At 46.0% G+C, this 26,435-nt stretch overlaps 1 protein-coding gene across 4 annotated transcripts in view; it reads right to left on the minus strand.

The window, feature by feature from the left end:
- Moe (moesin) overlaps positions 1 to 26,435 on the minus strand; it is a 122,875-nt gene that overhangs the window by 10,767 nt on the left and 85,673 nt on the right. The window contains exons 1-10 of one of the 4 annotated variants that reach the window (XM_084591786.1): positions 11,934 to 12,065; positions 10,282 to 10,341; positions 8,099 to 8,182; positions 7,529 to 7,624; positions 7,329 to 7,433; positions 6,223 to 6,392; positions 4,309 to 4,392; positions 3,356 to 3,502; positions 1,847 to 1,943; positions 579 to 742 (exon numbers count right to left, since the gene is read on the minus strand). In XM_084591786.1, the coding sequence (XP_084447912.1) occupies positions 579 to 742; positions 1,847 to 1,943; positions 3,356 to 3,502; positions 4,309 to 4,392; positions 6,223 to 6,392; positions 7,329 to 7,433; positions 7,529 to 7,624; positions 8,099 to 8,182; positions 10,282 to 10,293 (959 nt within the window). In that variant the 5' untranslated portion in view covers positions 10,294 to 10,341; positions 11,934 to 12,065. Of the gene's footprint in view, positions 1 to 578; positions 743 to 1,846; positions 1,944 to 3,355; positions 3,503 to 4,308; positions 4,393 to 6,222; positions 6,393 to 7,328; positions 7,434 to 7,528; positions 7,625 to 8,098; positions 8,183 to 10,281; positions 10,342 to 11,827; positions 11,851 to 11,933; positions 12,066 to 26,435 lie in introns of those variants that run through there. The other 3 variants (XM_084591789.1, XM_084591788.1, XM_084591787.1) reach the window with 3 other exon arrangements.

Genomic DNA, 26,435 nt, shown 5'->3' on the forward strand with positions numbered 1-26,435 from the left:
CTATTTTGGTTTGAAGTGATTTCGAATAGTAATTACAGGCAGGTACATATCCGGATGTCGCACTCACATCCGCTCCAAAAACCAGCACCAGGAACTGACCAAGGAAGCCTCAAGTTAAAAAAACGGTTTTTAAGGAGTTTTATGCCCTGTGACTGTTCAAAAGGAGTCACTATGCACAACGAGCACATTATGAGCACAATGACAAGCATGTGAAGCAAGTGCTCCACGAACATTCACCTGAGAGTAATATATTTCTAGATTCCGAAAAGTAAACAATTGGATCGAATCAGATAACTGACTATTCAACCAAATGTTCAAAATTATCACAAATTCACACAGGCCTGGTTACTAAACATGTTTTTCTATCCTCGGCATGCGTGCATAATATGTGCGCATAATATAACAGCCTTATTTAGTGTATATTCTAAATAAGGAAGCAAGTAAATTGTCCAGACTGCAATAAAGCATTCCAATGACATCTGCGGCCTTAAAGCCCACATTACAAACTTAGGGCAATAGCAATACACATGGTGTCCCAAGTCGTGCGCACAAGAGAAGGGCGAGGAGGTGCGCCTTGCCTTTCCTGCTTGCGGGCAAGTTTCTCCTCCTGAGCCTGCGCCTTCATTTGCTGCACCTCAATGGTGTCGGGCTTCCGGCGCCGCATGTACAGCTCGTGGTTTCCCATGCACAGGGCCAGGATGCGCTTGTTGATCCGCAGCCGCGGAGCAAAGAACACAAAGTCCTGCGCCGCAAAGGGTTCACGCGCACGTCAAGCCACCACTGTGCATGCAGCATCTTTCAATGTAATAAAAATATAAGCTTAAATCTCCAAATCTTGTTCAGAACCATCGCAAACCAGAAACGTGAAATGAAGAAAAAAATGTTTTCAGACTGGACATCTTAGCATTACATCAGCTTAGATGTTTCCCTGCTGAGCACCCTAGTGAGTGAGTTGCCCAAAATATGATTTACGACAGGAACTAGTTAAAGAGGGTAGTAGAGCCGGTGCATTGAAAGCAAGGGCGATTCACTATGTGGACATGTGTGTAATCTTTGCATACACTGAAAATTTTAGTGGCTCACAACGCTAACACCTAGAACGGCAAAAAACAACACAGAGCGCTATAGCACTATGAATAACCAACTAGGCCCAATTCTCGCCATTTTAGCTGAAAATTTAGTTCCCCTTAATGGACAATTTATAACGAAAGGAAATACTGGAGCAATGCTGCCGACAGAAGCAGTAAGTGGGAACACTGCGATTTTTTGCTCCCATGTACACTCCCAACGTCCCAGAAGACATTACATGCATTTTAATCTCACATAAAAAAAAAACTTCCAAGCAGTTGCTAGACTTGGTAACCATATTAAGCATCTTTTTCACATTTTCTGTGCACAATAAGTTTTGCATTACAGCAGCTTTAGAAAGGCTTCTAAAAGATTTGCTTTGCTTTGAGGGGTTTAACGTCCCGAAGCAACTCTGGCTATGTGAGAGACTCCACAATGGAAGGCTCCGGAAATTTCGACCATGTGAGGTTTTAACCTGCGCTGACATTGCACAGCACTCTGGTGCCTTGCTTTTCGCCTCCACTGAAAAGCAGCCGCCGTGGCAGGGATTCGATCCCGCAGCTGCCACGGCCGGGATTCTAACCCGCATCCTTGGGAACAGTAATCAAGTGCCCTAACCACTACACCACAATGGTGGGTGCTTCTAAAAGGTGAAAAACAAATTTTAAAAACCCACTTTCAATGTATACCAAGCCAGCCTAGATTGTAGGCTGACTATACCTGGACTCAAATGACTAGGCTGTCAGCAGAAGTGGACTACCAGTTAAAGAATACTTACGGGGGCTTTCTTGTCAATGGGCTTGATCACAAACTTCCTGTCATTGAAGGAGATGTTCCTGATTTCACTCCACGGGAAGCCAATCTTGGGCGTGAGCCTGGGACAGATGTTGTACTTACAATGCAAGCAAAAAAAAAAAAAAAAAAAAAGGGACACACAACCAACACAAGTAACATCCTCATACATCAAGGAGTACTTGGAAAAACTCCAGACTTTGGTTCATGTATTTATACAAAGTAATTTTGGCTTTCTAAGTAAAACTATTATATAGCCCTCCCTAGCCGCTGGATTCAAACATCTAGAGTTCACACTGAAAAGGGATACCACAATTGCTATTTTGGACTAAACGATGTCGAGACCTGTGCCGAAAATGCGCATAATTCGGTGATGCAATTATCTGCTTCATGTTCCAACTTTTTCATGATTTAAAAAAAAAAAAACAAGCTCCATTTTCAATCGTGGTACTGCCAAGTGGAACGTTTCAGATTATTCATCTACAAAAGGAAGCTCAAGACAGCCCGACCACAAGGAGAAAGGGGCCATAACAAGCGCTTGTGTCATAGTCTTCCTTTCTATGCCCGTCCCGATTCAGGCCTCCCTCTCAAGATGAGAGTAATACCCACCGGCAAAATGGGTACAAGCGTCCCCCGGCCCAGCGCCCGGCTCTATCAGGGGTGTGCATTTGGAAGAGGCTCTGCTAACCCTGCTGTTCTCCTTGGAGGGCTTAAAGTTTCGAACAACTAATGACCTGAAAAGGTCGGGTTCTCACAGGTCGGGTTTCTACCATGGCTGTAGCATTTAATAAGAACACTGAGGACAACTTCGTTTGATTCACCATGGCTGTAGCATTTAATAAGAACACTGAGGACAACTTCGTTTGATTCTTGTTAGTAAAATTCAATGGCTTAGACTTTCTGTAGCTTTTAAAGATATGTACAGCCCAGAAATGGGCACTGGAAATGGAATACTTTCCTGCTGCCACTAGGTTTAAATAGAGACCAATGTACAATAACTACCGAAGTAATGAACCACAGGCTACTCACAGAAATGCAGTAATCAACAATGGCAAACTCATTATTCCCATGTCCTTTTCACATTGAAGGAGGACGGCATATTACAGGATACGCGACAGCAGGTACGAAAACCAAAGAATTTTACAAGACATGAGGAACTTAAAGCATACTACAGACAATAAAGCAACACCCAGGAAGCTCCTTTTCACTCGCCAGGTAGAACACCGGAACGAGATGTCAAAAAAATTTACAGGCGAGTACCATACCCCAGAAATGCAAAAACAAGGGCTTCAAGTGACTATCAATGCGGAAAATGTAGAAGTGACCAACTTCTAGAAGAACTACACAATCTGCGTAGAACTACAAGCAAGGACCTCACTCGCACTACTCAGATACGGCATGCTAATGCCACCCCTTAAGGAGAGATTAGCATACGCGATCCAACGTGTTAAATACGCCCGCAGCATGAAAGCACTCATTTCAGTGCAACACTCACTTGTCATCCTTCTCGTAGATGTTCAGACCAAGGGCATCAACACCAAGCCAGAGGTCGGTGCCCTTTTTGTTCTTGATCTCGAAGTAGTTGACGCCATACATTTCCAAGTCCTGGGCAATCTTCAGGTATTCCATCATGGCATCATCCCTGCACGAAAATGCACACGGGGAAAGATCGTTAATTCAAACCTCAATAATTCTGCACCACTTGGTCCAACTATGAATTACAGCGGTCTGTATAAAATGCCCGTTAATTTGACCAAGATTCTGTTCCGCCACGGATACCTTGAACTAAACGCCGCCATGTCTGGGCAGCTAGGCTCTTATACACGACCAAATAAACATCCCGAATAACATGGCATAGTTACGAGACCGCACTGCCTTAAAGCTGGGAAGACAATCAGGTAATATCATGGAAGAATGGATAAACCCAAACCATTATCATGACCATTGTCTCGGCTGGCAGCGCTAGAGGGCAGGGGTTTAGCAGTTGTTGCAACGGCTCTGCCTGCTTCATGTTCCGTGTGAACTCAGACTGCTAAATGCCCGTTAAGTCGACATTAATTAGCACATAGGAACAAGTTTTGCTTTCGCCACAGTCCCACCCATTGCCCACGCAAGGTTACGGCATCAGACAGGTGCTACAGATCTCACAATGGTTAAGCCACATCCGGGCAGTATGCACCTAACAAAGCGTTGATGGGAATGGCAAAAGCTAGTTAACACACTGTTTTAGTCTAAAAGCATCTAAAAAAAAAAATTTACTGTAAAGCAAGTGGTTCTTCCCAGTTTTTCCGGAGCAATCTATTCAATAATTCAAACTTTTTCCATTATCGCGAAGCTCAAATTAGACAGTGTACAATAAACCGCACAGGATGCCGTTGTTTGCGTCGGCTTATCTTATGGAATGTCAAAAGAACACCCAAAGCTCCATGACCATTCTTGAGGGATCACCTGTGCAATTCCTTGTGCTCCGCCCACCAGTTTGTTATCCGCTCGTCCCACTGCTCCTTGGTCAGTTTGTGCTGGTCCATAACCCTGAAAGAAATCGAGGAAAATTAACCATTCACCTCGGCCCGGGGACGACACTTCGTTCACAAGCGAAAGTGTCAGGCTACATACGCAACTGCGTGCCCCGCACAACCCACAATACACAATTCTTTGCTATTCCATAGCAAAGACCAATAATACATATGTACTGCCACTGCTCAGATGCGTATACTTTCCTCTGACTACTACATTTTCATCTTTGAATATGTCGCTTATTGTTTACAGCCATCATAAACTTTAACACCAGGCTCACATGTTCACAATCTTCGAGTACCTGGGGCAAAGGGACTAGCTGAAATCAGTCAAATCAATCAAATGACATTGGTTTTACGGCAGTCCAATGCGGATACTACATTCAAGGCACGGAGCAAGAAACCATATAGGAGGTGAAACTCCCGTCAGCGCGAGCGAGCGACCAGATAAGGTCACAACTGTAGCGCCGATAGCACGGAGCATGACGCGGCCGTATGCAGTGGCGACGGCATGCGGCGCGGCCTAGAAGCCGCAGCGACAAAAAAAAAAACCTGGACTGGTTGCTTTGGCAATCAAAGCGGCGGTAATTTCTTCCCACGCCGACAGGCGCCGCGGGCTCGTGACCTTTTCTGGTCGCTGCAAACAGCGTAGTTTCCACTCCTAACGGTTTCTTGCACAGAGATTAAATGCCACACCAATGGAAACATGCGCAATAGTGGTGTGCAAAATAGTGACAAAGATGTCATGCTTAGGAGGGCAAGGCTTGCTCATAACAAGTCTGCTGTTATTTCTGGTTCTTGACGAGCCCTGCTTGTCCTGTATATTGTTATGGCACTCAGTCCGGTTTTCAACGAGTAGGCCCATTCAAATAAAAATTTTATTTGAGCCAACCAATGTTGTTATGAGCACTAAAAGACTTTTGGTTTTACTTTCATTAACAAATGTTCATTAGGGGGTTAAAAACGAGAATGTCCTAAATTTCAGAATGCAAAAGAATTGGTCAGTGTGTAGCACGAAGGAAAACTGTCTAGTAGAAAAGATACCACCACGCACGTTGCAATTTATCTGCATCAAAATAATGAATTTCATTACAACGTCGATGAGTGAGCATTGGCTATACAGCACTGCAGTATTTAGAATGTCAAGGCTGCACATTGTGAGGTGCACAAGTGCCATTCAAGAAGTTCAGATACTAAAATTCCTTTCCACTTGATCCGTTCAATGAGTCACATCTTGAGTGTTCAAAATTATTAGCAAAGAAATGAGGAACAATGTCATACATCATGCTGCTGTGATCGGTACACGCAAGACTCAAGGCTCATGTGATGGTATCCATAATGCCTGGATGCCTTATCTCTAAATTCATGGCTCATACATAGCTCTCACCCATGCCGTGTACTGAGATGAAGTGCAGTGTCACTCACCATTACAAGAAAAGGTAATTTTTCTCTGCATAGATACGCAATATTCACAAAACTAGCAAATATTTGTTGCGGTTCTATCACTGCTCGATCCAGTAACAAGCTACTCTATATTTGAGCTTGTAAAAAAGTACTAGTCACACCCCCAGCTTACTAGATATAATGCTATAGTGGAAGGCTCCCGGTTAGTTGAGCATCTCCAATTTTTCAACATTCATCAAGATCACGCTACACAACTCAGCCACCACAACCGGTGCATTTCGGTCACGTCTCAAAATCTGGAAGAGGTTAAAAAAAAAGGTCTAGCGAACATGCACTAGACACATTTCACTGCAACATATGGTCACTTGTTTCCACTGCGCCAGCAGTCAGCTGTTTATTTAACGGATTGAACCCATGTGGTTCAAACAGCCATGCTACGCACCTCTGGGGTAACAGCCTGTCATTGGCTAGGCAGCCTGGCTTGTGGATCTCTGGCGAATAGTTTCCATACTTGGCCTGCACAGCATAGGAGGCCAACAGGACGGAAGTCTCTGGTGGGCAGTAGATCTCATCTGTCAGGATCACACTCTTCACTTGCAGGTAGAAAAGGCGCTGAAAAGGACAGTGGCAGTCGTTAGGCACCACCGAAAAACCAAGCAACAAATAAGCAGGAGCTATCAGCCCAACTACACCCACTGAAGGACAAAGACCTCTCCAAGCGCTTTTAAATTATCGTAGTTGCACATGGCTATGTGACACACTGGACTGTAAGGCTCTATAGAGGTGCCAATTTTTCTACATAAGACATCTACCATGGTATCGCAGAAAAACGTGGTTAGCATTAAGATTCGTTTACTCGAGTGCAGGTTGACCTGATAATATAGCAATATTAACCTACTGCCTTAATTAGGAATCCACCAATATGCAAATCACAAACTGTAGAAGGCGTAAACAACTGAAGCACAGGAAAGGCTGTAAACCAAACCAACGATACTAATGCACGAAGTCCTGCCTTCCCACCCTCTTCGAGCCTTAGCAAAGTAAAGCTCCTGAGCAAAGATATTGCGTGCAAATTCCAGGAGCCGCACAAAACAAAACAAAGTTATGCACAGTATTGCAACGCCATCACTACAGCAACCATGGCCTCGTAGTGATAGCAAAAATAGCGAACTGATAGTAGCATGAAAATTTTTTGCGGTAGCATGCAAACTAGGCGCTGCTGAAAAGCGGCCCTAAATACCATGATGTACAAATGAAGTTATTAACATGAGGCGACACTGCTACAGAAGTTTAGGATTCGTGGCAAATTTTCAATAGGCTACAACGGTGTGCACACCTCTCGTTCCTCGGGAGAAGATTCATACCTTGGTGACGAGTCTGTTGCTGCACTGCGCCAGCAGTTCTAATAAAGTTTTCAAGGCTCAAAGGTTTCGTTGATCGACCTGTACAACGCTCCCAAGTCAGGGAACTGGCCTATTAGAATCAACGCAGTACCTTTACCTGCCCCTGCCGATGTCCCAGCTGGCACGGAAGCAGAAACTGGCTTACCTGAGTGATTTCCTGGATAAGTTCCTCTGCAACGTCTTCGGGGTAGAATTTGGCACGGAATTTGAAAAGCAACGGGTTTTCCTTTTTCACATCTTGACTGAGCACCTAGCCAGAAAAAGACACATCAAACATCCGTGGAACGTTCTTAGGCTGCGCTTAAGTGCATGGTCGGACCCACGAGCCGTCAAGGTTAAGGTTACCTTTTTGTTCAGCTTGAGCCATGTGATGTACCCTTTGTTGTCTGTGTACTGGAGGCCAAAAAACCAGATCTCCCTAAGGCCTATTGTCTTGACCACCTAAAGAAAGACCAGACCAGTTAATCACAGCCACGTCTCTGACCTATTTAAGTACTCCTTTACTGCTTTTGTACATTATACTAAGCTTAGCCATGTTTAACCTCTGCAATTTTATACAAGTCTTGCCCTAAAAGTGGCAGCAGTGAACAGTAAAAGTAAAACTGCCAAGAAGGGGAAAAAAAAAAATTAAACCTCACGAAGCACGAACTGCAAGGAAAACGAATGCTGCAACACAAATGCAGTGATATTGGCACATAAAGGCTGTCCTTGCCACGAAGATACAAACCGCAAAGAAAGCAGAATAGCACTGAAATATATTTTTCACGGGTTGGCAACATTAAAGTTTATGTACCTTGCGCAAGTTTGAAATCTAGCAGAAGCGACAATTAAACATTTTGCGGCAGCAAAATAAATTTAAGCAAAGCTCACATTCATGCAAAAAAAAAAGAAAGATGTCTGCCAGACACTGCCTACCTGATCAAAGAGCTGCTTTCCTGTGGTGCTAGCTTGGATCGCGAACTCTAGTTCCGCGTCCATTGTAGTCACCCTCACATTCACCTGGAAAAAAAGAAAAAATGCTCTTCAAAAAAGTGTGCTGGCAGCAAAGAACATTGAATCCGCTTTAAAAACGCAAGAACTTAAATAAACAGTCTCAAAACACTGGTCAAGGACATGTCCTGTCACCAGCACACCTGCGCCGTGGGTACAGGAAGCAGCTCCCTCCAACAGCACGGCACTCGTGGCAATGAATATTTTGTCGCTAAAAGAAATACAAAGCTTAGCATCCATGTTCAGATTGATATGTTACATTTTAACGACATGAAATTAGCAGAGTCCACCAAGAACGGCCTCACTGAAGCAAAATTAGCACAGCCATACAGCACGAATTCTTCGTAACAGTTTTGCGACAGACTAAGAGAAAGCAAACACGTATGCCCCTAGCTTAGGGAGATGCGAAAACCGAAAGCGAGTATACAATGTGAAACTACACTGTGAAACAAAAAACAAAATGACCTCAGTAGCAACACCGCATACAGTTCGCTCACTAAAGGCATGTTGATTTGCGGCATGCCCAAGCATCAAGAATTTGACAGCTATAATGTAAATTATGTATCCGCTTAGGTAGTTGAACTTGCACCGTGAATAAAAAGCCTTTCTCAGTTGACGCATGAAAGTAACTGCAAGAGGCCAAGCTAAAAAAGCACTGAAGTGAAATGCTTGCAGTTCTATAGTTGCTACTGAGGCAACAAAACAAGTTGTCGGGCAAGTTAAATCATTGGAGATTTTTTGCATGGATACTCAAAATAAAAGCATGTCTTGCCAAACTGGGCTATGCAACTGACAGCTACCTATGATTAAATTATTGTCCTGAGAAGCAAGGAACAAGAAGACTAAAGGAACGAACTTTCACACAACAAAACATTTGAGCAGTTGTGTGCTGAAGTTAGTACCATGTGTCAAAACAGCTAAAGTAGTACACTTTGATGATCACAAATGTTTGGTATACAGGATTTAATGTCCCTAAGACACACACTACCCTCCACTACGACGCAAGGGATGACGTAGTGGAGGGCTGCGGAAATATCAACCAGCTGGGGTTCTTTAACATGCACCGACATCGCACAGCATACTGGCACCTTGCTTTTCGCCTCCATTAAAAAGCGACCTCCATGGCCGAGATTCGATCCCGCACTCTTGGAAATTAAATTGAGCGCCCTAAACGCTGAGCCACTGCGGTGGGCAAACACCACAGATGTCAACAGTACTACGCTAAACCCTACCAGGACCTGCTGCATCCATAACTGTAACTACAACCAGTAAAATTAATCACAATCCTGTATGTCAAGAGGCTACTGATAGCCCAACAAAGGAGCACTTGAGATTTCCTTGAGTTTGTTCCAACACCCTGCTGAGACTACTTAATATCTGAAGTGTTGCAAGGTCATGCAGCAAGAGCCTCAGTTACTGCAACAGTGAACAGAGATAGTCTGAGTTCAGTGCTTCGAGATAACTAGAGTATGCACGTATGCGAAGTCTGCCACAAACTTGCAACAGGTCTTGCCGAAAGTATGTTACAACTTGCACCCAACATTACGCATTATTCCACAACAATATCCACAGCCAGTCTGGGGTAACAAGTATTATGAGTATGCTTTAAGACTATCCACATTGTAAGACAAACACAACACTCTCAGCACAACTGCTCTCAACAGTATATATATACAATTTACAAATGCATCCTCTTGTAACTCTTCAATTTCTATTCGTTTTTCAGAGCATCCCAGCAGTGCAATATCAAATACAACTGCCAATGAGGCTGCACTCTCGCATTGCCCCATACATAAATGAAGCTTCAGATATATTAAGGCTGCGGTGCCATAAAAAATGATCATGGCAAACATGGCAGGTAGCCTCAGTACGGACTGCACGTAACTGCAAGGCATCCAGGTTCTAACCTTTCATATTTCACAGGAAAATAAGTGTCCACGCTACGAATGAGAAGCAAAAAGGAGCAATAATACAAACACGGCATAGTAAAATGCCCACAGACTAACTCGGTTAGTCCAGCTGCTACAAAGAAACATAACTTTGGTATTTTCTAGCGCATGCTTAATATGACAGCTCTGTCAGCTGACAACGAAGGCCGCAACACTTACCGGCTTCGGCATCTTGCTTTAGTTGCCTGCTGTCCACCGGCGGAGAAAAGGGGGTAATTTCTGAAACAAACGAACAGTTGTTGCATGTCAGTTCCGTGCAGAAACTTCTCCCCAGTAGTACATGCCGCCAGCACTTCATTCCGGCTGCGCTACGACACAGCCGATATGGAATAGCATTATAGCAAACAATCTGTTGTCCAGGCGAAGACCTCAACAACAACAAAAAAACTCAGAAGAGCGCATTAACGGACATTCAACCAGCCACTCAGGAGCGAAACGAAGTGACGAAAAGCAAATGAAAGAACTTTGCTACTAAAATTACACAACGAGGATAAAGCTGATGTCATGAACTACAGTACCAAGATGAGCTATACAAATGTGGCATAAACAGGCCCACCCCTCAGTCAACGCTCAGTAGAGGAAACCCCCACTCGCGTCGCGCTTAATACGCCCGGAGCGAATATGCAAGCGGCATAAAAGCCCAACTGTGCATCGTTCGCCAGACAACAGGCATGCCGTAAAGAATCGCCGTCGCTCAAACAAGCCTTTCAGTCCTCAACATCGCCAGTTCTTTTTATTATTCTTCCTTCTGGTTTACACCGGTTTAATCTCGAACACGCGACTCGCATCGGCGGGGCAAGGGAAAAGAACTCGCCGGAATTGGAATATCCTGTCGAATGCGCCAGCGGTTTTAAAGACTAGTGATTCTGCGTGACCTTGACCGCGAAGGCTGTCGAAATGAGGATGAATGTTCGATTACCGCAGGTAACAAGTTTAAAATGCCCAGGCCGCGACGATGGTACAGACATACATGCCCTGCTCAACAAGTTGCGACCGGCACCATTACGTCATTCGCGCCCAAAATCGTTCCGTACAAGCCGAAACGGACAGACCGACTCTGACCGCAATCAGCCGGCATATCTCTGTGCGGTACCATGCGCGTAGCAAGGTTACATAAACTAGCAGAACGCAATGGATAGCAGGACGCGCACCCACAGCATGTATTCCACACTGGTACAGCTAGACGTGAACAGGGCTACCACACAAAGCGCGTGTATTGGGCTCAACATGCCTGCAAGATAGCGCCCGTCGTGTAACGCCTTCGGCAGGAATTAAGGCCAAGTCACAGAAAGCCACTTCATTCTACGCCAAAACTAAAAAAAGATTGTCACTACGCCAAGCACGGTGGGCTGAACAAAACAAAAAACAGGTGGCAAAAGGACACTCCAGCGTTCGTCGCTTAACGGCTGGTTAGAAGCAACCGGTTTTTTGTATACGCGCCGACGAGGCTAGACCTCAGAGCCGCCGGGAATGCAGCATCTCCCAATTTATGCGGAAATTACGCGCTGGCAGCCGCCCGATTCACCACCAAACGCCAGCTGACACGTTACGGGACCGGTATGGACACCGAAAACGCCAAAACGGAGCAGCTTTCTAGAGAAAAACACCCGGAAACGGGGACGGCACCAGAACGCAGTTCCCTGAACCACGTCATGTCGCTTACAAAAAACTTCGCCCCGAGCGGTCTGTCGGCGCGCGCCGGTACCTCACTGCAGAAGGTGCCGCAGTCGCGCTCGAACGGTGACGGTGGCTGCCGCCTCTGCGGCTCGAGTCGTGGGATCGAGCGTAAGGAACACACAAGCATCACTCACCGGCGCAGAAGAAGAACGTATTCCAAAGCGGCGTATCACCTCCGCGCTCGCGGTGACAACTTCGTACAAAATGGCCGTCCGCAGGGTGTGGCAAACGCGCATGCGTGTGGCAACTCCCACTTTCCGCTTTCGCGGTGCGCCGCGCGGAGGCGCCGCTGCCGTTTCGCGCGCGCGCGTGCGCATGCGCGGCGCGCCACTTTACGAAATCGTTTGGGCGCAATGTTTGACTTTCCTTTTCGCTACGCCGACGCTGAGGCCGGATTTATCGCGACATGCGCACAAGCTCAAACTGAGCATTCGCACAACACGCGCGAATGAGTCAGCACATCACGACGATACGGAGGACGGGATTTAGGTAACAGAGTAAGGATATCGACGACTCAAGGATGCACTACGTAATGCGACAAACCTGCCTTGCGCTCGCATTAGCTGCGCTATATCAAGCTTTTCAGAAAAAGTCTCCATTTATTTCATCAATTTTGCTGTCACTCTACTAGGAGCGGCTATTCATCGCCAGATACGCAATACTTCTAAAAAATTGTTTTTCTCGGTTCCTCCTCTTTTTTTTTTCTTTCTTTTTTTCTGCTACGGTGCGTAATCACTGCAAGATATTGAGGGATCTTCGCCAACAGTTGTAAGCGGTTTGACGACAGTTCCTCTCCCAGAGTAATCACGGTGAGTTGGGACACTTTTTTGAAAAACAGCTTGGTCAATTTAATGGACTGTCTTTTTTTCCTTCCGAAGAGCGAAAGTTCACAACTTTAATATCATTTTAATCAATTTTGACATGTGCGTTTGAGCGAATGCTTCTGACAAAAGCGCCTTAAATGCTACCATTTTTGTTTACCGACGATCACAGGAAAGGATAGGACAGGAGAGCACTTAAGTATCATGCACGAGCTAGCTCGTCAGAAATTTGTATGTCTAAACGAAAGCACGTTGCTAATTGGCTTGTCTCTGCATAGTTTTAAAGTGTTAGCTCAAAGGGAGCGAGACAAAAAGAGACAATGGAAGTGCCTGCAAACGCGTTCCTGTGTATCATTTCATTCTGCCACGGCTGCTTCAACGTTTTCTGACTAGGCACGTCTAACGACTTGACAGTGACACCGTTTAGCGACAGCGATGGAGTACCGCTCCATTTTTTTTTTAGCTGATGGCATGGGCTGATTAAAAGACTACACGTCCAACCTAATATGTCGAAAATGATAGGTGACAAGTTAGTAACGTCACCATTACGCGAAGGATGATGGATTCACCATTAGATCGCTCTTCATTGCGCTTTACAAAAATTTCGTTGCACGCTGCTTACAGGTCAAATCGCTGCATTCGCTGCTTAATTAGTAAAGGTTAAATTCAGTCTCTGGCACATTAATCCTGGCCATAATAATACGCAGCACGCCACGGCGATAAAAATCTTTTGCCACGCGTAACCTATAAAAATTATTAGGAAGTACCTTACACGTATGTTAGTACATGCCGCTAGTTCACCAGCGTATCAACCCAAATGACTAGAATATCTTCTCTACGGTACGCGTGAGAAAGTTTCAAACACCAGAAGTGTGCTCCTCCGTAATGTTTTGGCTGGACATTTCAAACAATTTCGCGTGCCGCCAGCTTCTCTGCGTTGGTCCTCGAAGCGAGTACCGAAAGACAGCGAATTCTTTCGTCCCATTGACAGTCAATACGACGCACAAAGAGCGAGAGTAGAAGATTTATGGTTGGACGTAATGCTTGCGAGCGTACCATTGGCGACAGCTTTCCCAAGCTACAGGCGACTGCTGTTTACACCATCCTCGAAAGTTGAGCACATGCTTTACAATTTCTCCGTCTTGACTTGTTTACCTCCGCGGACTCTCTCTTCTCGAGTGCTCACCGGCGCGTCGCCAGCAGTGGAATAATTCTCGGCGGCGTCGGTTTGAAGTGCACCGTCGTCAATGGGGAGAGACGGTGTTAACGCTCTTAACCTCCCATCGCCATTGTTATTGACGCGGTGCAAAAGACGCGTGACAGTCGTTGCCTATCGCTTCACCACTACATTCCCCGCGCTGCTTTGTTCCCTTCGTCATGGTGGCGAGCGAAACTGCGACGACCCACCACAAACAATGCGACAAGCGCACCTCGGAACATCATTCAGATATATTTATAAGGACCTGAACCTGGACGCATTGTCACTATGGGCTGATTTTCGACAATTTTTTGCTCCCTTGAGCGAAAAAGTAAAAGGTCTAGTTTGCCTGCACAATGTTTTTTTTTTTTTTTCTTTTTTGTTGTTGTTTACCAAAAGCTATCACCCCCACCTACCCATCCACCCCTGGTTCTCTCCACCCTCGCACAATCTTTGAACACTCCAGGCATTCGGAGAAATGGCTAACATACTTGTGTCCCACTTTTTGTCTCTTTAAGGAAAAGCAAAGTATGAAGCGAGCCAGCGAGACAGACATATCCTGTGCTTCCGATGCGACTGCTCACTATACGGTTTAGCTAATTATATGTTGCTCCCGATTAAAAGCATGCACCTTTCGTTTCTGCTGGAATCGGTCAAAGGATTGGGCCAGTCGGCAGTTCGCTGGAAACCAACCAAATGGCCCATCGGACAGGGGAATATTTAAGCGTCACTTTTGGAGGGGGGCGACAGAGGGTTACTGAATCTGTTAGGAATACTGGTGTAAAGGATCCTTTACTTCGTATTTAGCATGACTTGATATAGTAATGGAAACAATTTTAAATGACTGCTCAGTGCGACCTTCGGCCCAGCACTGATCGCGAGCGAGTGACTGGAACAAAGCTTGTCACGTCACAGCTCTGAAATGGCCAAGTCAGTGCGGTGACGGTGAGCTTACTGCCTGTTGGCAGTACTATGACAACATGCACGCTGACGTTTTCCAAAACATTATAGGAGAAGGGCAGGCACCAGAACACCTCAGACTACCTTTAATACCCGACAGTCCCTGGATTTGGGCCAATGAGAGAGAGGGTCGCGAATATTGCAGTCCCTGCGAGGTTTAGGTAGGACAGAAGAGCATGACCTCCGGCAAAAAGGTTCCACATAGGCCGTTGCACCAACTCCGACCCAACGAGAACAATAGCGCTACGTAATCAATCATTATCGGCATAAGCGTTGCACGTGGTGGAGAAAAAAGAGGATATAGTGACAGAAAGGAAGTGGTGGCAAAGCAGAAGGGTGCCCCTGCCGTCACGGCAGAGGTATGTGGAGTGCGTGTGGGTGTGAAACAGTTCCCGGTCGTCGGCACTTACAATGAACCAGAATACGTGTCTTATCATACTGTATCGACAGGGCTCGCTGCTGTCGAGCGCATGAACATTTGTCGTCCGTGACCGATGAGTTATCGCACCACATGCAAATTCAGCCCGTGACAAATTTCGCTAAAGCAATATGAGGTGGATGCGCTCGGTTGTAGAGCAGGAAAAGAGGTATACACGTCATTCAATCGTGCGCTGCTGCTTTCATTTGCCTCGGCTGCGACACGAGTGCACGAGATATATTGTACGGCGTTGTTAATACCGGCACACACTTATCACGCAGATAGGGGCGCGGTTAGGCGATGACATACACTCGCATCTTGTTTTCAGCACTGCGGATGGGCCAATAACAGCCATAACTACAGCGCAAACGACAGGACAGAGATGAAGGAGGGACGCCATCTCTGTCCTGTCGTTTGCGCTGTAGTTACGGATCATCAAAAACACCAACTCGCCCAACAAATGGTTTTGCCAATAACAGCGTCAGCAACATTTTATATATAGCTGTATGTGTGGTTGAACATCCCAGCGGAACATAGACTGTATGAGGGGCACCGTGGTGGAGGGCTGCGGCGTAATTTTGGCTAGCTGGGGTTCTCAATGAGCGCTGGCATCACAATGTTTCAGGTAGCTTTGCGTTTCGGCTCTGTCAAAAGGCAGCCGCCGGCGCTCGCCGCTGTCGCAACGTTGCGCTGTCAGGACTGAACCAGTGTTCGCGTGTTCAGTAGTCGAGGTGCCTAACCAGTGAGTCACCGCTGCGGGGGCCGTCAGCACAAGACTTGCACACCAATATCTTGTGCAACAAGTTTTGTGCACCAAGACTTTCGCGTTCTGACTTTGTTTTTCACTCTGGGGTTTCGGCCAAAATTTTGACTTGGTTGACTATATCAATCTGACTATATCTGCCTCAATCAGGGGCGGTATTAACGCGGCGCCCAATCAGCTATCAGTTTTAGGAGCCCAGAACAAGCTACCGCTGATTTGCTTATTTCGCAGTAGAATGTAATCACAGCGCTCATTCGATGGTACCAGTGCTACTGCCATTGCCATTATCCGAACGGTGTCAAAACTTTTGGCTTTCGTTTGATGTTTTACAAATCAAGTCTATACAATATATGGTCCGCCTAAAAAGCCTTCTATCACGCACATGAGCACATCCTTGAATGCACTGCGCGCATGACAGGAATGAAATACCTACACGGCGTACATGCTCACAAAAAAAAAAAAAAAAAAGGCAAGAAAACCAGCAAACAATAAATGACGTCATGATTTGATGCGGATGTTCGGATTCATTACTTAGGTGGTATACAAGGCTTAGGATATAAATTCAGCTGTTGTACTTCGCCCTGTACCGAAATGAAGCAAATAAGTCTCGAGAAGCAAAGTCAAGAAGTATGTAGCCAAGCCACACTATCTATGCGATTGCAATGAAACCAGCTTCGAGGCATTGTGTCGTGTGCGGTTGCTCCGGTTTTCAGCATAAACGACATTGGAGTGCTGCTGCCTCTGCAAATAGCCTCCCACCGCGGCGGCGTAACATAACCAAAACGCACAACCTCGAATTCTACTAACCTTGCTTTCCCAGAAACCGCGGAAGTGCATCACGTGACGCACGGCGTTGTTTATGGCTGCTGCCCGCTGGTTATAGGCGTTTTGACTCTGAGCTCCCCGTGGCCATGCTGTTCGTTTTTATTCAATTTCTGCGGTTCATTTAGCAGCGCCGGGCCACCGCCTGACTTAATGTATCATGGCAATGGAACGTGAATAGACACACGCACAGCCGGCTGAGAATAAAACCTGCCCAACAAAGGAGCTTCGCAGCTGCTCTACATAGAAATGAGCGCGCACGCTGAAATTTCCGCATGTGGTAATGTGAAAAGCGAAAGTATCGGGAAGGGCCGGGTTCACAAAGGTGGCGTAATCCGATTCGTGTCGTCACAGGGCGCGTACGCAGTCCATGTGGGATCTATGACGTAGTTGAAGCAGTGTTTGTGAACGCATCATTCTCTTGGAACGTAACGGTTCTTCACGGTGTTATTGACGTCCTTCTTTTGTTGGTATTTCGTCGTCTTGTCGTTATTTTGTTCTTTTGTCATTCTTTAGTCGTTCTTTTGTTGTTCATTAGTCGTTCTTTTGTTGTTCATTAGTCGTTCTTTTGTTGTTCATTAGTCGGTCTTTTGTTGTTCTTGTTGGTATTGCCTTTGTAGTCCTTGCTGCTCATGTTGTCGTTAAATGAAAGTAGATGTCACAGTTGCATGCCTTCACTATATTTTCTTCTTGAAAGCGCTTGCACCTGATTGTTTATCGAAGAACAATGCAGGTCAAAGTTTAGCAATAGAAATGATGATACGCACAATACGCATTGTACTTTGAATGACCACTGCGGAAACATTCGTATGCAGGGTACGTTTTCATACCGAAGATGCAATTGTACCCGGATTAATAAAAAACAGGTGTTCAATTTAAAACTGCTTGAACCAGTGCGGAGTCGGCCTGCTCAGAATGAGGCATCCGAACCTGTCCGAAATTTCCGCATATAGATGGGGCGAAATTAAATAAATAAATAAAATGAAAAGTAGCACATAAGCAAATGATTTTCTATTGATTGATTCCTATTAATTTTCACGTTATGTCCACCTACTAGAGCAGCACTTGCATGAGCGGTCAATGCATTAAATACTATACCACCGTGGTAACACGAGGTCAATAAAATGTTCCTCCGTCTTCCGCTCTCGCTTCATTTTTTAATGGGAGGTTTCCGTAACAGTTAGGCTAGGTTATTCACCACTCATTTCGGAATATAACTAAAATTAAACTTAGCCGCATTCTTTTTTCGCTCTCTGAAAACGTTCAAAGCTCGCACATATATACGCTATCGAGTCAGATATATATATATATATATATATATATATATATATATATATATATATATATATATATATATATATGCGCGCTCAAATGGCGCAGTAAAGGATACCCAGAACCGCACGAATCAAACACGAGCTAAGACGGGCGATTTGGTCTGACGTCATATGATGGTTGCAAACCCAACATAAGACGGTTGTGATAACTGATCTTGAGCCGGGCATCCTGAAGAGTGAAGTTGAATGGGCCTTAGCCAGCCTTGCTAAGAACAAAGCTAGCGGAATTGATAGCATTCCAGCTGAGTTGCTTCAAAACCTCAACCATGACGCTGTTAACATTCTGCATACATTATGTCAGAAGATTTGGACAACCCTGCAGTGGCCACAGGATTGGAGGAGGTCAGTTTACATCCCCATTCCAAAGAAAGGCAGTGCCAAGGATTGTTCCAACTACCGCACGATCGCGCTTATTTCGCATGCTAGCAAGGTGATGTTGAAAATCCTCCAAGGTAGGCTGCAGCAGTATGTGGATCGGGAGCTTCCGGACGTGCAAGCTGGGTTTCGCAAGGGCAGAGGAACTAGAGACCAAGTTGCCAACCTTCGCTGGATCATGGAAAAAGCAAGAGAGTTCCAGAAACCCATCTACTTCTGCTTTATTGATTATGCGAAAGCGTTTGACTGCGTAGATCACAGCAGATTGTGGCAAGCTCTCCAAGAGATGGGAGTTCCAATTCACCTCATCTGTCTCCTCAGGAACCTGTATGAAGGGCAAGAGGCCACAGTCAGAACTGGGCATGGTCTTACTGATTGGTTTCCGATTGAGAAAGGAGTGAGGCAAGGCTGCATACTGTCGCCCTGCCTATTTAACCTATATGCAGAGTGCATCATGAGGAAGGCCGGTCTGGACGAGTCTTCAGCTGGAGTGAAGATTGCTGGAAAACGTATCAACAACCTTAGATATGCGGATGATACCACTTTAATTGCAGAAAGTGAAGCGGAACTCAAGAGACTTCTGATGCGCGTACAAGAAGAGAGTGAGAAGTTTGGGCTTAAACTAAACATTAAAAAGACAAAGATCATGGCGTCTTGCCCTATCAAGTCCTGGAGCATCAAGGGACAAGAAGTGGAAGCAGTGACAGATTTTCTCTTCTTGGGCTCCAAGATTACCTCGGAAGGAGACTGCAGCCATGAAATTAGGAGACGCCTGCTTCTGGGAAAGAGAGCAATGGTTAGCCTTGACCGCCTAGTAAAGAGCAGAGACATTAGTCTGCCAACCAAGATCCGTATAACTCGTGCTATGGTCTTTCCAGTTGTGATGTATGGATGCGAGAGTTGGACTGTGAAAAAGGCTGACCGCCGAAGAATTGACGCGTTTGAATTGTGGTGCTGGCGAAGACTCTTGAGAGTTCCTTGGACTGCCAGAAGATCAAATCAGTCAATATTGTCGACCATAAACCCTGACTGCTCATTGGAGGGTCAAATTCTAAAGTTAAAGCTCAGCTACTTTGGTCATCTGATGAGAAGAGAGGAGTCGCTGGAGAAAGATTTGATGTTGGGAAAGGTTGAGGGTTGCCGGAGAAGGGGTAGGCAGCGAACGCGATGGTTAGATGGCATCCTCGAGGCACTGCAGATGAAGTTATGTGATGTTAGGAAGATAGTGAGAGACCGGAAAGCGTGGCGTGACATGGTCAATAGGGTCACGAAGAGTCGGACACGACTGAACGACTGAACTGAACTGAACTGAACATATGATGGTGGAAGAGCCCAACTACACACGGACAAAGAAATCGAGAAAGAAATGCAGCGCCGTGTCCTTTCCTCTCCATTTCTTAGCCCGCGAACAGTTGGGCTGTTTCATCATCACTCTCGCCAACACCCAAAAATTATGGCCTGGAACAGCGTGTAAACGGCGTCGAGAGATGAACTCCGCGCATGTTACTTATAGCCCTTTTTCTTGGCTTGAGGCAATTGCACAAGTTCCCAATTGGCTCCGAGAGCTGCTTCCATTACAGGCATATGCGGATGCGGGCCGAATTGACTAACACGGAGTAAGCGCTTGAAAAAATGGCAGTAGCCCTCTGTCGACTTTTTAAAAAAACAGACAGGCTGCAAGTAAATTGTTACAGCTATCACCAATTCGATGTTGTGACAGTATGTACAGTCATGAGCAATATGAGAAAGAACAAACATTTTGCACAAAATTGCGAACATTATCAGTATTTCTCTATTAAATATGATGGTGACCTACGGATATTATGCATTCACGGGAAACCTCTTCAAAAAACTAAATAATCTGTCGTTGTGAAACAATATTATATAGTAATCAGTAAATGAATGCTCATACTTTGTTATAGCTCATATTGCTCATGACTAAATGATTAGCGAGCTGTCTAAACCGTATTCCATAACATCATATAAATAGCAGTATCAGATAAGTGGATCAACAAAAGCGTGGCGTAGTTTCTAATTTTCTTGAAGTTGTATAGGCTCTCATTGAGCTTCGACATAACTCCATACACCATGTGTCAACATTATAGGAAAATATCCAACATTCCGTCCCTCATTCCTTCATGTGACTGCAAAACACAAGAGCGGAACTATTTCCAGAAATCCTCAGTGACTGAAACAGCACCTTCGTCCCCATTCCGCTGCTGCACTTGCTCCCTATGTCGAAAGGCAGCGCAGGTAGGTTGCTGCGACGCCCCGTCGGGAACCGGGCGGATCTGGATCGCTTTACTTTTTGCGGATAAGACAAAGGTAACGGCCGCTTATCTATAGGACAGCGTTCTATAGCGGTCACGACGATAAGCTGCATGCACCGGGAAGTCACTATACTGAGACAATGTCCGATTTTCCACGGGTCATTCGCTAACTTCGCACATGGTATATTCACTAATTTTCTTGATCACTATGCTTCATTAATCATTGTAATCATCGCCACCACAATATTCACCATCATCGTCACCGTCCTTTTTGTCCGTTGCAAGACGAAGTTCTGTCACTTATGCCCAATTATCGCTGTATGCCCTATTGTCTCCAAGGGTATACGATGTCCGAATAACGCATTATATACTAAGCAAGTTTCTTCATCTATTTCCCTGCCCGAGTCTCTGCCGCATCACTTACATCTCCCTTCCCTGGTAATCCACCTTAATTCATCTTTTAGTCCGCCCTCACAAATACTGCTTATCTGCTTACCCCATTGGACCTCGTTCACGTTTACTTGCCCCTGATGATTTTCGATAATATATCGTCAACTCGAGCTTGTTCCGTTATACGCGTGGCCATTTACTTCGCTTTTCATCATTTCCGTAGCTAATTGCGTTGTCCTCAACCTATAGAATTCCCAGCCTTTTCGTTAGCCTCCGCGTTTTGCCCCAACGGCGAATGCGTTTTGGCTACATACAATTTTATTGCGATAGCAATACTGCGCCAGGTTTCGGTCCGTCGCATCGTCCCGGGAAGGGCCACCTTTGACCTTGAACAGCCGCGAAGAAGAAGGAAAAGAAGAAATCTCGGTCATCAGCAGCAAACGCTTTCGCTCCACATTCGGTTCAGCAGCATTGAACCCTTCATATGTGGGCTGGTAGCTTACGCTCTCGCGTCATGCTTTTAAAGGACGAGCTTAAGTGTCCCCTAATGTTGCACCTTATACTGATAGGGCGTGATAGGGGAATAATGTAGCAGGCAAAGGAAGCTTCCGCCGTACTGCTATCGCAATTCAACTAGGGTTAACCAGAGTTAAACCGCAACTAAATTTTTTTTTTCTTTGTGTTTTCCCAGTTATAGACGTCAGCGGCCAGCTGTTCATAGTCTGAGTCACAGTATCTTGCAATTTCTTTCTCGTGTTCCTAACCTGCACTTCCACGTATAACTGCGAGTACCTCAACGTTATATATCACCAGTTGCATCACACCGTCTACGTGGCACTCTTCCCCCAAACGTAAATAGGCTTAGTGATCTCGGTATACTGCCGCAGTCTCTGCCGCTATATAGCCCCTGTGTTCTTTTCATTGCTGTCCAAGTACCGTAAGTTTTCGTCACGCTTCCCTGCACGGCATGCAGTTACTCAGAGCAAGGCGTTACGGAAGCGTTGGGAGTGCGTGCAGTATACCTCTGCATGACCAAACCTGTCTAGACGAGAAGAGTGCGCAACAGCCCGAAATAAAAGGCCACTCGCGCCTCGCTGCGTCGATTGACACAGGCGGTTGAGAAAGTGTTAGAAACTGCCTCCTCTAACCCGACTCCTTCTGGAGAAAAGCGCGTGGATTGACCGAGTACGTATAAAAACGGACACCAGCAAATCAAACGCTGAACGCTCAGATAATTGCATGGAAGGACGATGATCCGCGACCGGCCCAAGCCTTCTTTATCACATCGTTATCACATCGTTGTCGCTATCATTACTGGCCACTGCCTCAACAGTGTATTGCATCAGCGGCTTGCCAGCGAACGCTACACAGCCAGACACTCCAGGGACGCAAGTTCATCGCGAGCAGTTTTTAAAGCACCCCGTAAACCGGGCAACTGATAAGATGATTCGAGGCTCTGATAAGCTCTATACGGCTCCCACAGCGCCGCACGGGTTTATCAGTCAGACGCAACGTCGGAGGACGTGCGTCACGGCGCGTGTCTGTCAGCTCAAAGACAATGAGCGCGCCTATCTCTCGAGATGATGACGTCCCGAGATAATAATAGTGAAATTAATGCCCGGTACGATTTTCGTGATAGCACCGAGATAGACTGACCGCATTACGCTAACCCCTCTCGAACCGGGCGTGAGTGTATACGTTAAGCTACTCAGCTGTTCTGATACACTCCGACCAAGGCTCATCGCTCCGACTTCACCCATGCATCTATTCATAGCTTTTTTCCTTTTTTTTTTCCTTTGATGACAGCAGCTCGGGGAAAGAAGTTCAGTTTTCAAGTGTGTGATAATATGTTGCAATGCCTAATTAAAATATATCTTAGGTAATATTTAATTAGAAATTTAAAGCGCTAGACTCGTCAAGGGCGAAAAGTGCAACGCTATTCAGCGGATAATCAGATGCTTATAAGTACGCTGATCACAGTCGCAGGAAAAAAAATAGTTTGCAGCTTTCAAGGGGCAATACCACGTGACTGAGCCCGCACTCGTGTTAAGAGCACGTGTGTCTGCACGCCTTCGTTATCCGTTATCCTTATCATTAAATGCTAGCCACCAGCGACAGCAGCAACAGCACCTAAGGTGCCCACCGTCTGAACTAGTAACACGGAAACGACTACTAGAGTGAGACACAGGTGCTGCTTCCTATAGGGAGAACAGAAAAGCCCCCCCCCCCCTTCCCCCTCCCCCCCCCCCAAAAAAAAAAGGCAAGATGAAGTCTATCGGTATTTTGCGTTAAGGTGGTGTAGACACGCTCGACGCTGGTGATTTTGAGTGGTACGTGAAACGATTGAGCACTCTTTCGTCCGGTCGCTCAGTCCAGCAAAAATCGAAAATAAAAGCAAAAGATGCAAACATCCGCGTCTGAACGGTGCGGCGCGCCAGGACCGAGCTGTTTGTATTGACGTCGTTTCCGCCGGCGTCGAACGATGCCAGCATTCTCCGAGATTGCGCGCGGCGCGTCGCCAGCCGCGGGTGTGCTTGGCGCAGAGAACGTTACACATCGATCTCCTCCCATTGTTCTCGGGGCAGTTTCTACTCGACCGCGAAAGCAAGCGCGTAAGTAGCTACACTCATGATTGATAAGCAGCACACTTCTTAGGAAAGCTGGCAAAATCTACGCACGGGTGAAGCATGCGACTAGGTGATGGAGAGGCTCTCGACTGTCTTAACTATACTTCGGCGTTACGTTGTTGCAGCACCAGCTCAAGGTGAAGGCTTTAGTTCTGATTAAACGTTGAATACAGAACCTCTCCGTGAGTGCTTCACGGAAGCATGCTAACGTGAAATTAGCGAGATCACTTTGAGAACACCCCGCAGAGAGTTATCCTCCCGGCTATACAGATTAGAAGCGAACTAGAGCTATAGTCTTTTGCCAAAGGCTGCAGACTGCTGGAAGAGTCCGTGTAGAAAAACAAAAGCTAAACTCTCCAAGCAAACTTTGCGAATAAGATGTTGTGTCAGTGAGCATAGTGTTGCCGGTGTGAAATTTCAACGCACGCAAACTCAGTGGTAGCCACGATGGCGCAGCAGCGCTCCAGGTCAGCGTTGTCATAGCACCGTGGATTCAGTGCATGGCCTTTGGAGTGTTACATCACCATGGAAACGTGAGATTGCCGCAGATATCAAGGACACCGAAACACGGTCGCCACGTAAGCCGTTGAACCTCAACATCGAATTCTACTTGAATCGCTTGATCCGAAGTTGACCGCATCTGATAGAAAGCAGGAGATTAAGGAAGACCCTTAAGCAGCTGGCAGGCAGTAAGACCTTTTTCGCAAGCATTTAGCACCAGAAAAGCAGAGCATCAGGCCGAGGAGAGAGCTCATGCCCGTTAGGAAATCGATGAGTATTCGGTGGCTCCGCCGATCGAACCCTGCACCTCGCACAAACGAGGCAAGCAAGTGCTCACACCTCTATGGCCACCCCTGCGTTCTCAGTGTTGACCCTCCGTTGAGAAAAAAAAAAACATGCCCAGTGCTGATTCGCAATTATTTTTCACGGCCAAGTTCGACAGAACAAGCAAGCACTCGTGTCGTCGATTGCAGCCGAAGAAGAGGAGGAAAGCGATAATATATGGGCTCCTTTGAGAAGCCCATGGCGTTGAGGGTGCCTCCATGGAATCGAGGCACCCACATGGCGCTTTCTTCCATGCGCCCCCTCTTGTAACAAGTGCAAATAAAGAGTATGCCGTGTGGCACGCTTCGTTGATAACTCTACTCCAAAGGTTTCGACGACTCTGACTCCTTCGTCGTTATTAGTTTGAATAGCAAGGCTGCATTCTTCGCTTCAAGGCTGAGGATTTTTCGCAACGTTCCTCCACTCTTGTCACTTGCGAACGGATGTCCCTACACGCGGTATAGATCACTTGCAACTGAGTTGAAAGAAGGTTCCCGTTCACAGCAGCAACAGCTGGGTAGCAGTATATAGCATATTAGCTGTAGCAGAGGAGCAATAGCAATGTGGAGCGGCAGTAGCAAATTACACGGCAGAGTAGCGGTAGGAGTAGCGGTAGGAGTAACAGTGTATAGCAGAGTGGCAGTAGCAGAGTACGAGTAGAAGAGCAACAGCATTTTATCTGCAGCGGAGGAGTAACAGCAAATTAGCTGCAGCAGTGTAGAATGGCAGTGGCAGAGCAGCATCAGCAGCAGAGTACCAGTAGAAGAGTACCAGTGTAATAGAGTGGCAGTAGCGGAGTATAGAGTAACAGAGTAGTAATAGAAGATCAGCAGTACGAAAGAGTATCATGTTAGCTGTAGAAGAGAAGTAGCTGCATAGCAAAGTAGCAATATATTAACTGCTGCATTATAGAGTGGCTGTAGCATAGCAACAGCAGAAGAGTGGCAACAGTAAAAAAAAAAAAAAAGTAGCAGTATGAGATTAGCAGTATGGCATAGTAGCAGAATAACAGAGTAGCAGTAGCATGCAGTATCACACTGCAAAAGCAGCAATAACAGTAAATACTTAGGACGGAAAAATACAGTTGAAAAAGTTTAAAAAGAGTTGAAAAGGAGGCTTGAGCAACCAGCAGAAAGTATTAAAGTGGTACGTCACTTCCAGTGCAAGAAAACAAAAACATTCAACAGCGATAATCACGCATCGATAATTCTGCTTTCGATGTCTGAATGATAGACACCGGCCGATATATTTATTCCGGAGGGAAACAAAAGACACTTCTTAGGCACTATCACGAATGAAGAACTCATGAGTGCCTGCAGCAAGCGAGAAAAAGGCGACCAGTGAATGAAAGACAACAAATAAATTACATGTAAATCAACTGAGTGACCCACTTAAAACCAGGAACGGAATTGCAGCGACGTTTTTGCGACGCAGCGATAAAACTGCACACGACGGGCACGTGCTGGACGTCGCTCAGAGTGATCGATAAGCGTGCAGACAAATCCAGATGACGCGTTGCGTCGACGACCATTGTCCTGGACCTTGAAAATTGGACAATACGGTTACGTAAGCACTTTGGAATAAAGAGACTGAACACAAAGCAAAGATTCTTCTCGGCCGCTTCATTCTTCATCTTACTATAGCACTTATAAAAGCGCTCGTAAAACGAACGATAGGTAGCGCGGGATATAGAAAGGATGAAAAAAGAACAATATTCGGGGCGCTCTTTGAGACAACACCCACGTGCCCTAGTGGTAACTGAACGACCGTGATGGTCTTCTGTATGCAGTCTGGAAACGACGTTGCGGATCAATTATATCCAAGAGGACAGTT

The sequence above is a fragment of the Amblyomma maculatum genome, chromosome 1 (assembly GCF_055883805.1).
Source record: "Amblyomma maculatum isolate TAMU_Amacu chromosome 1, ASM5588380v1, whole genome shotgun sequence".
NCBI classification, from domain to species: Eukaryota; Metazoa; Arthropoda; class Arachnida; order Ixodida; family Ixodidae; genus Amblyomma; species Amblyomma maculatum.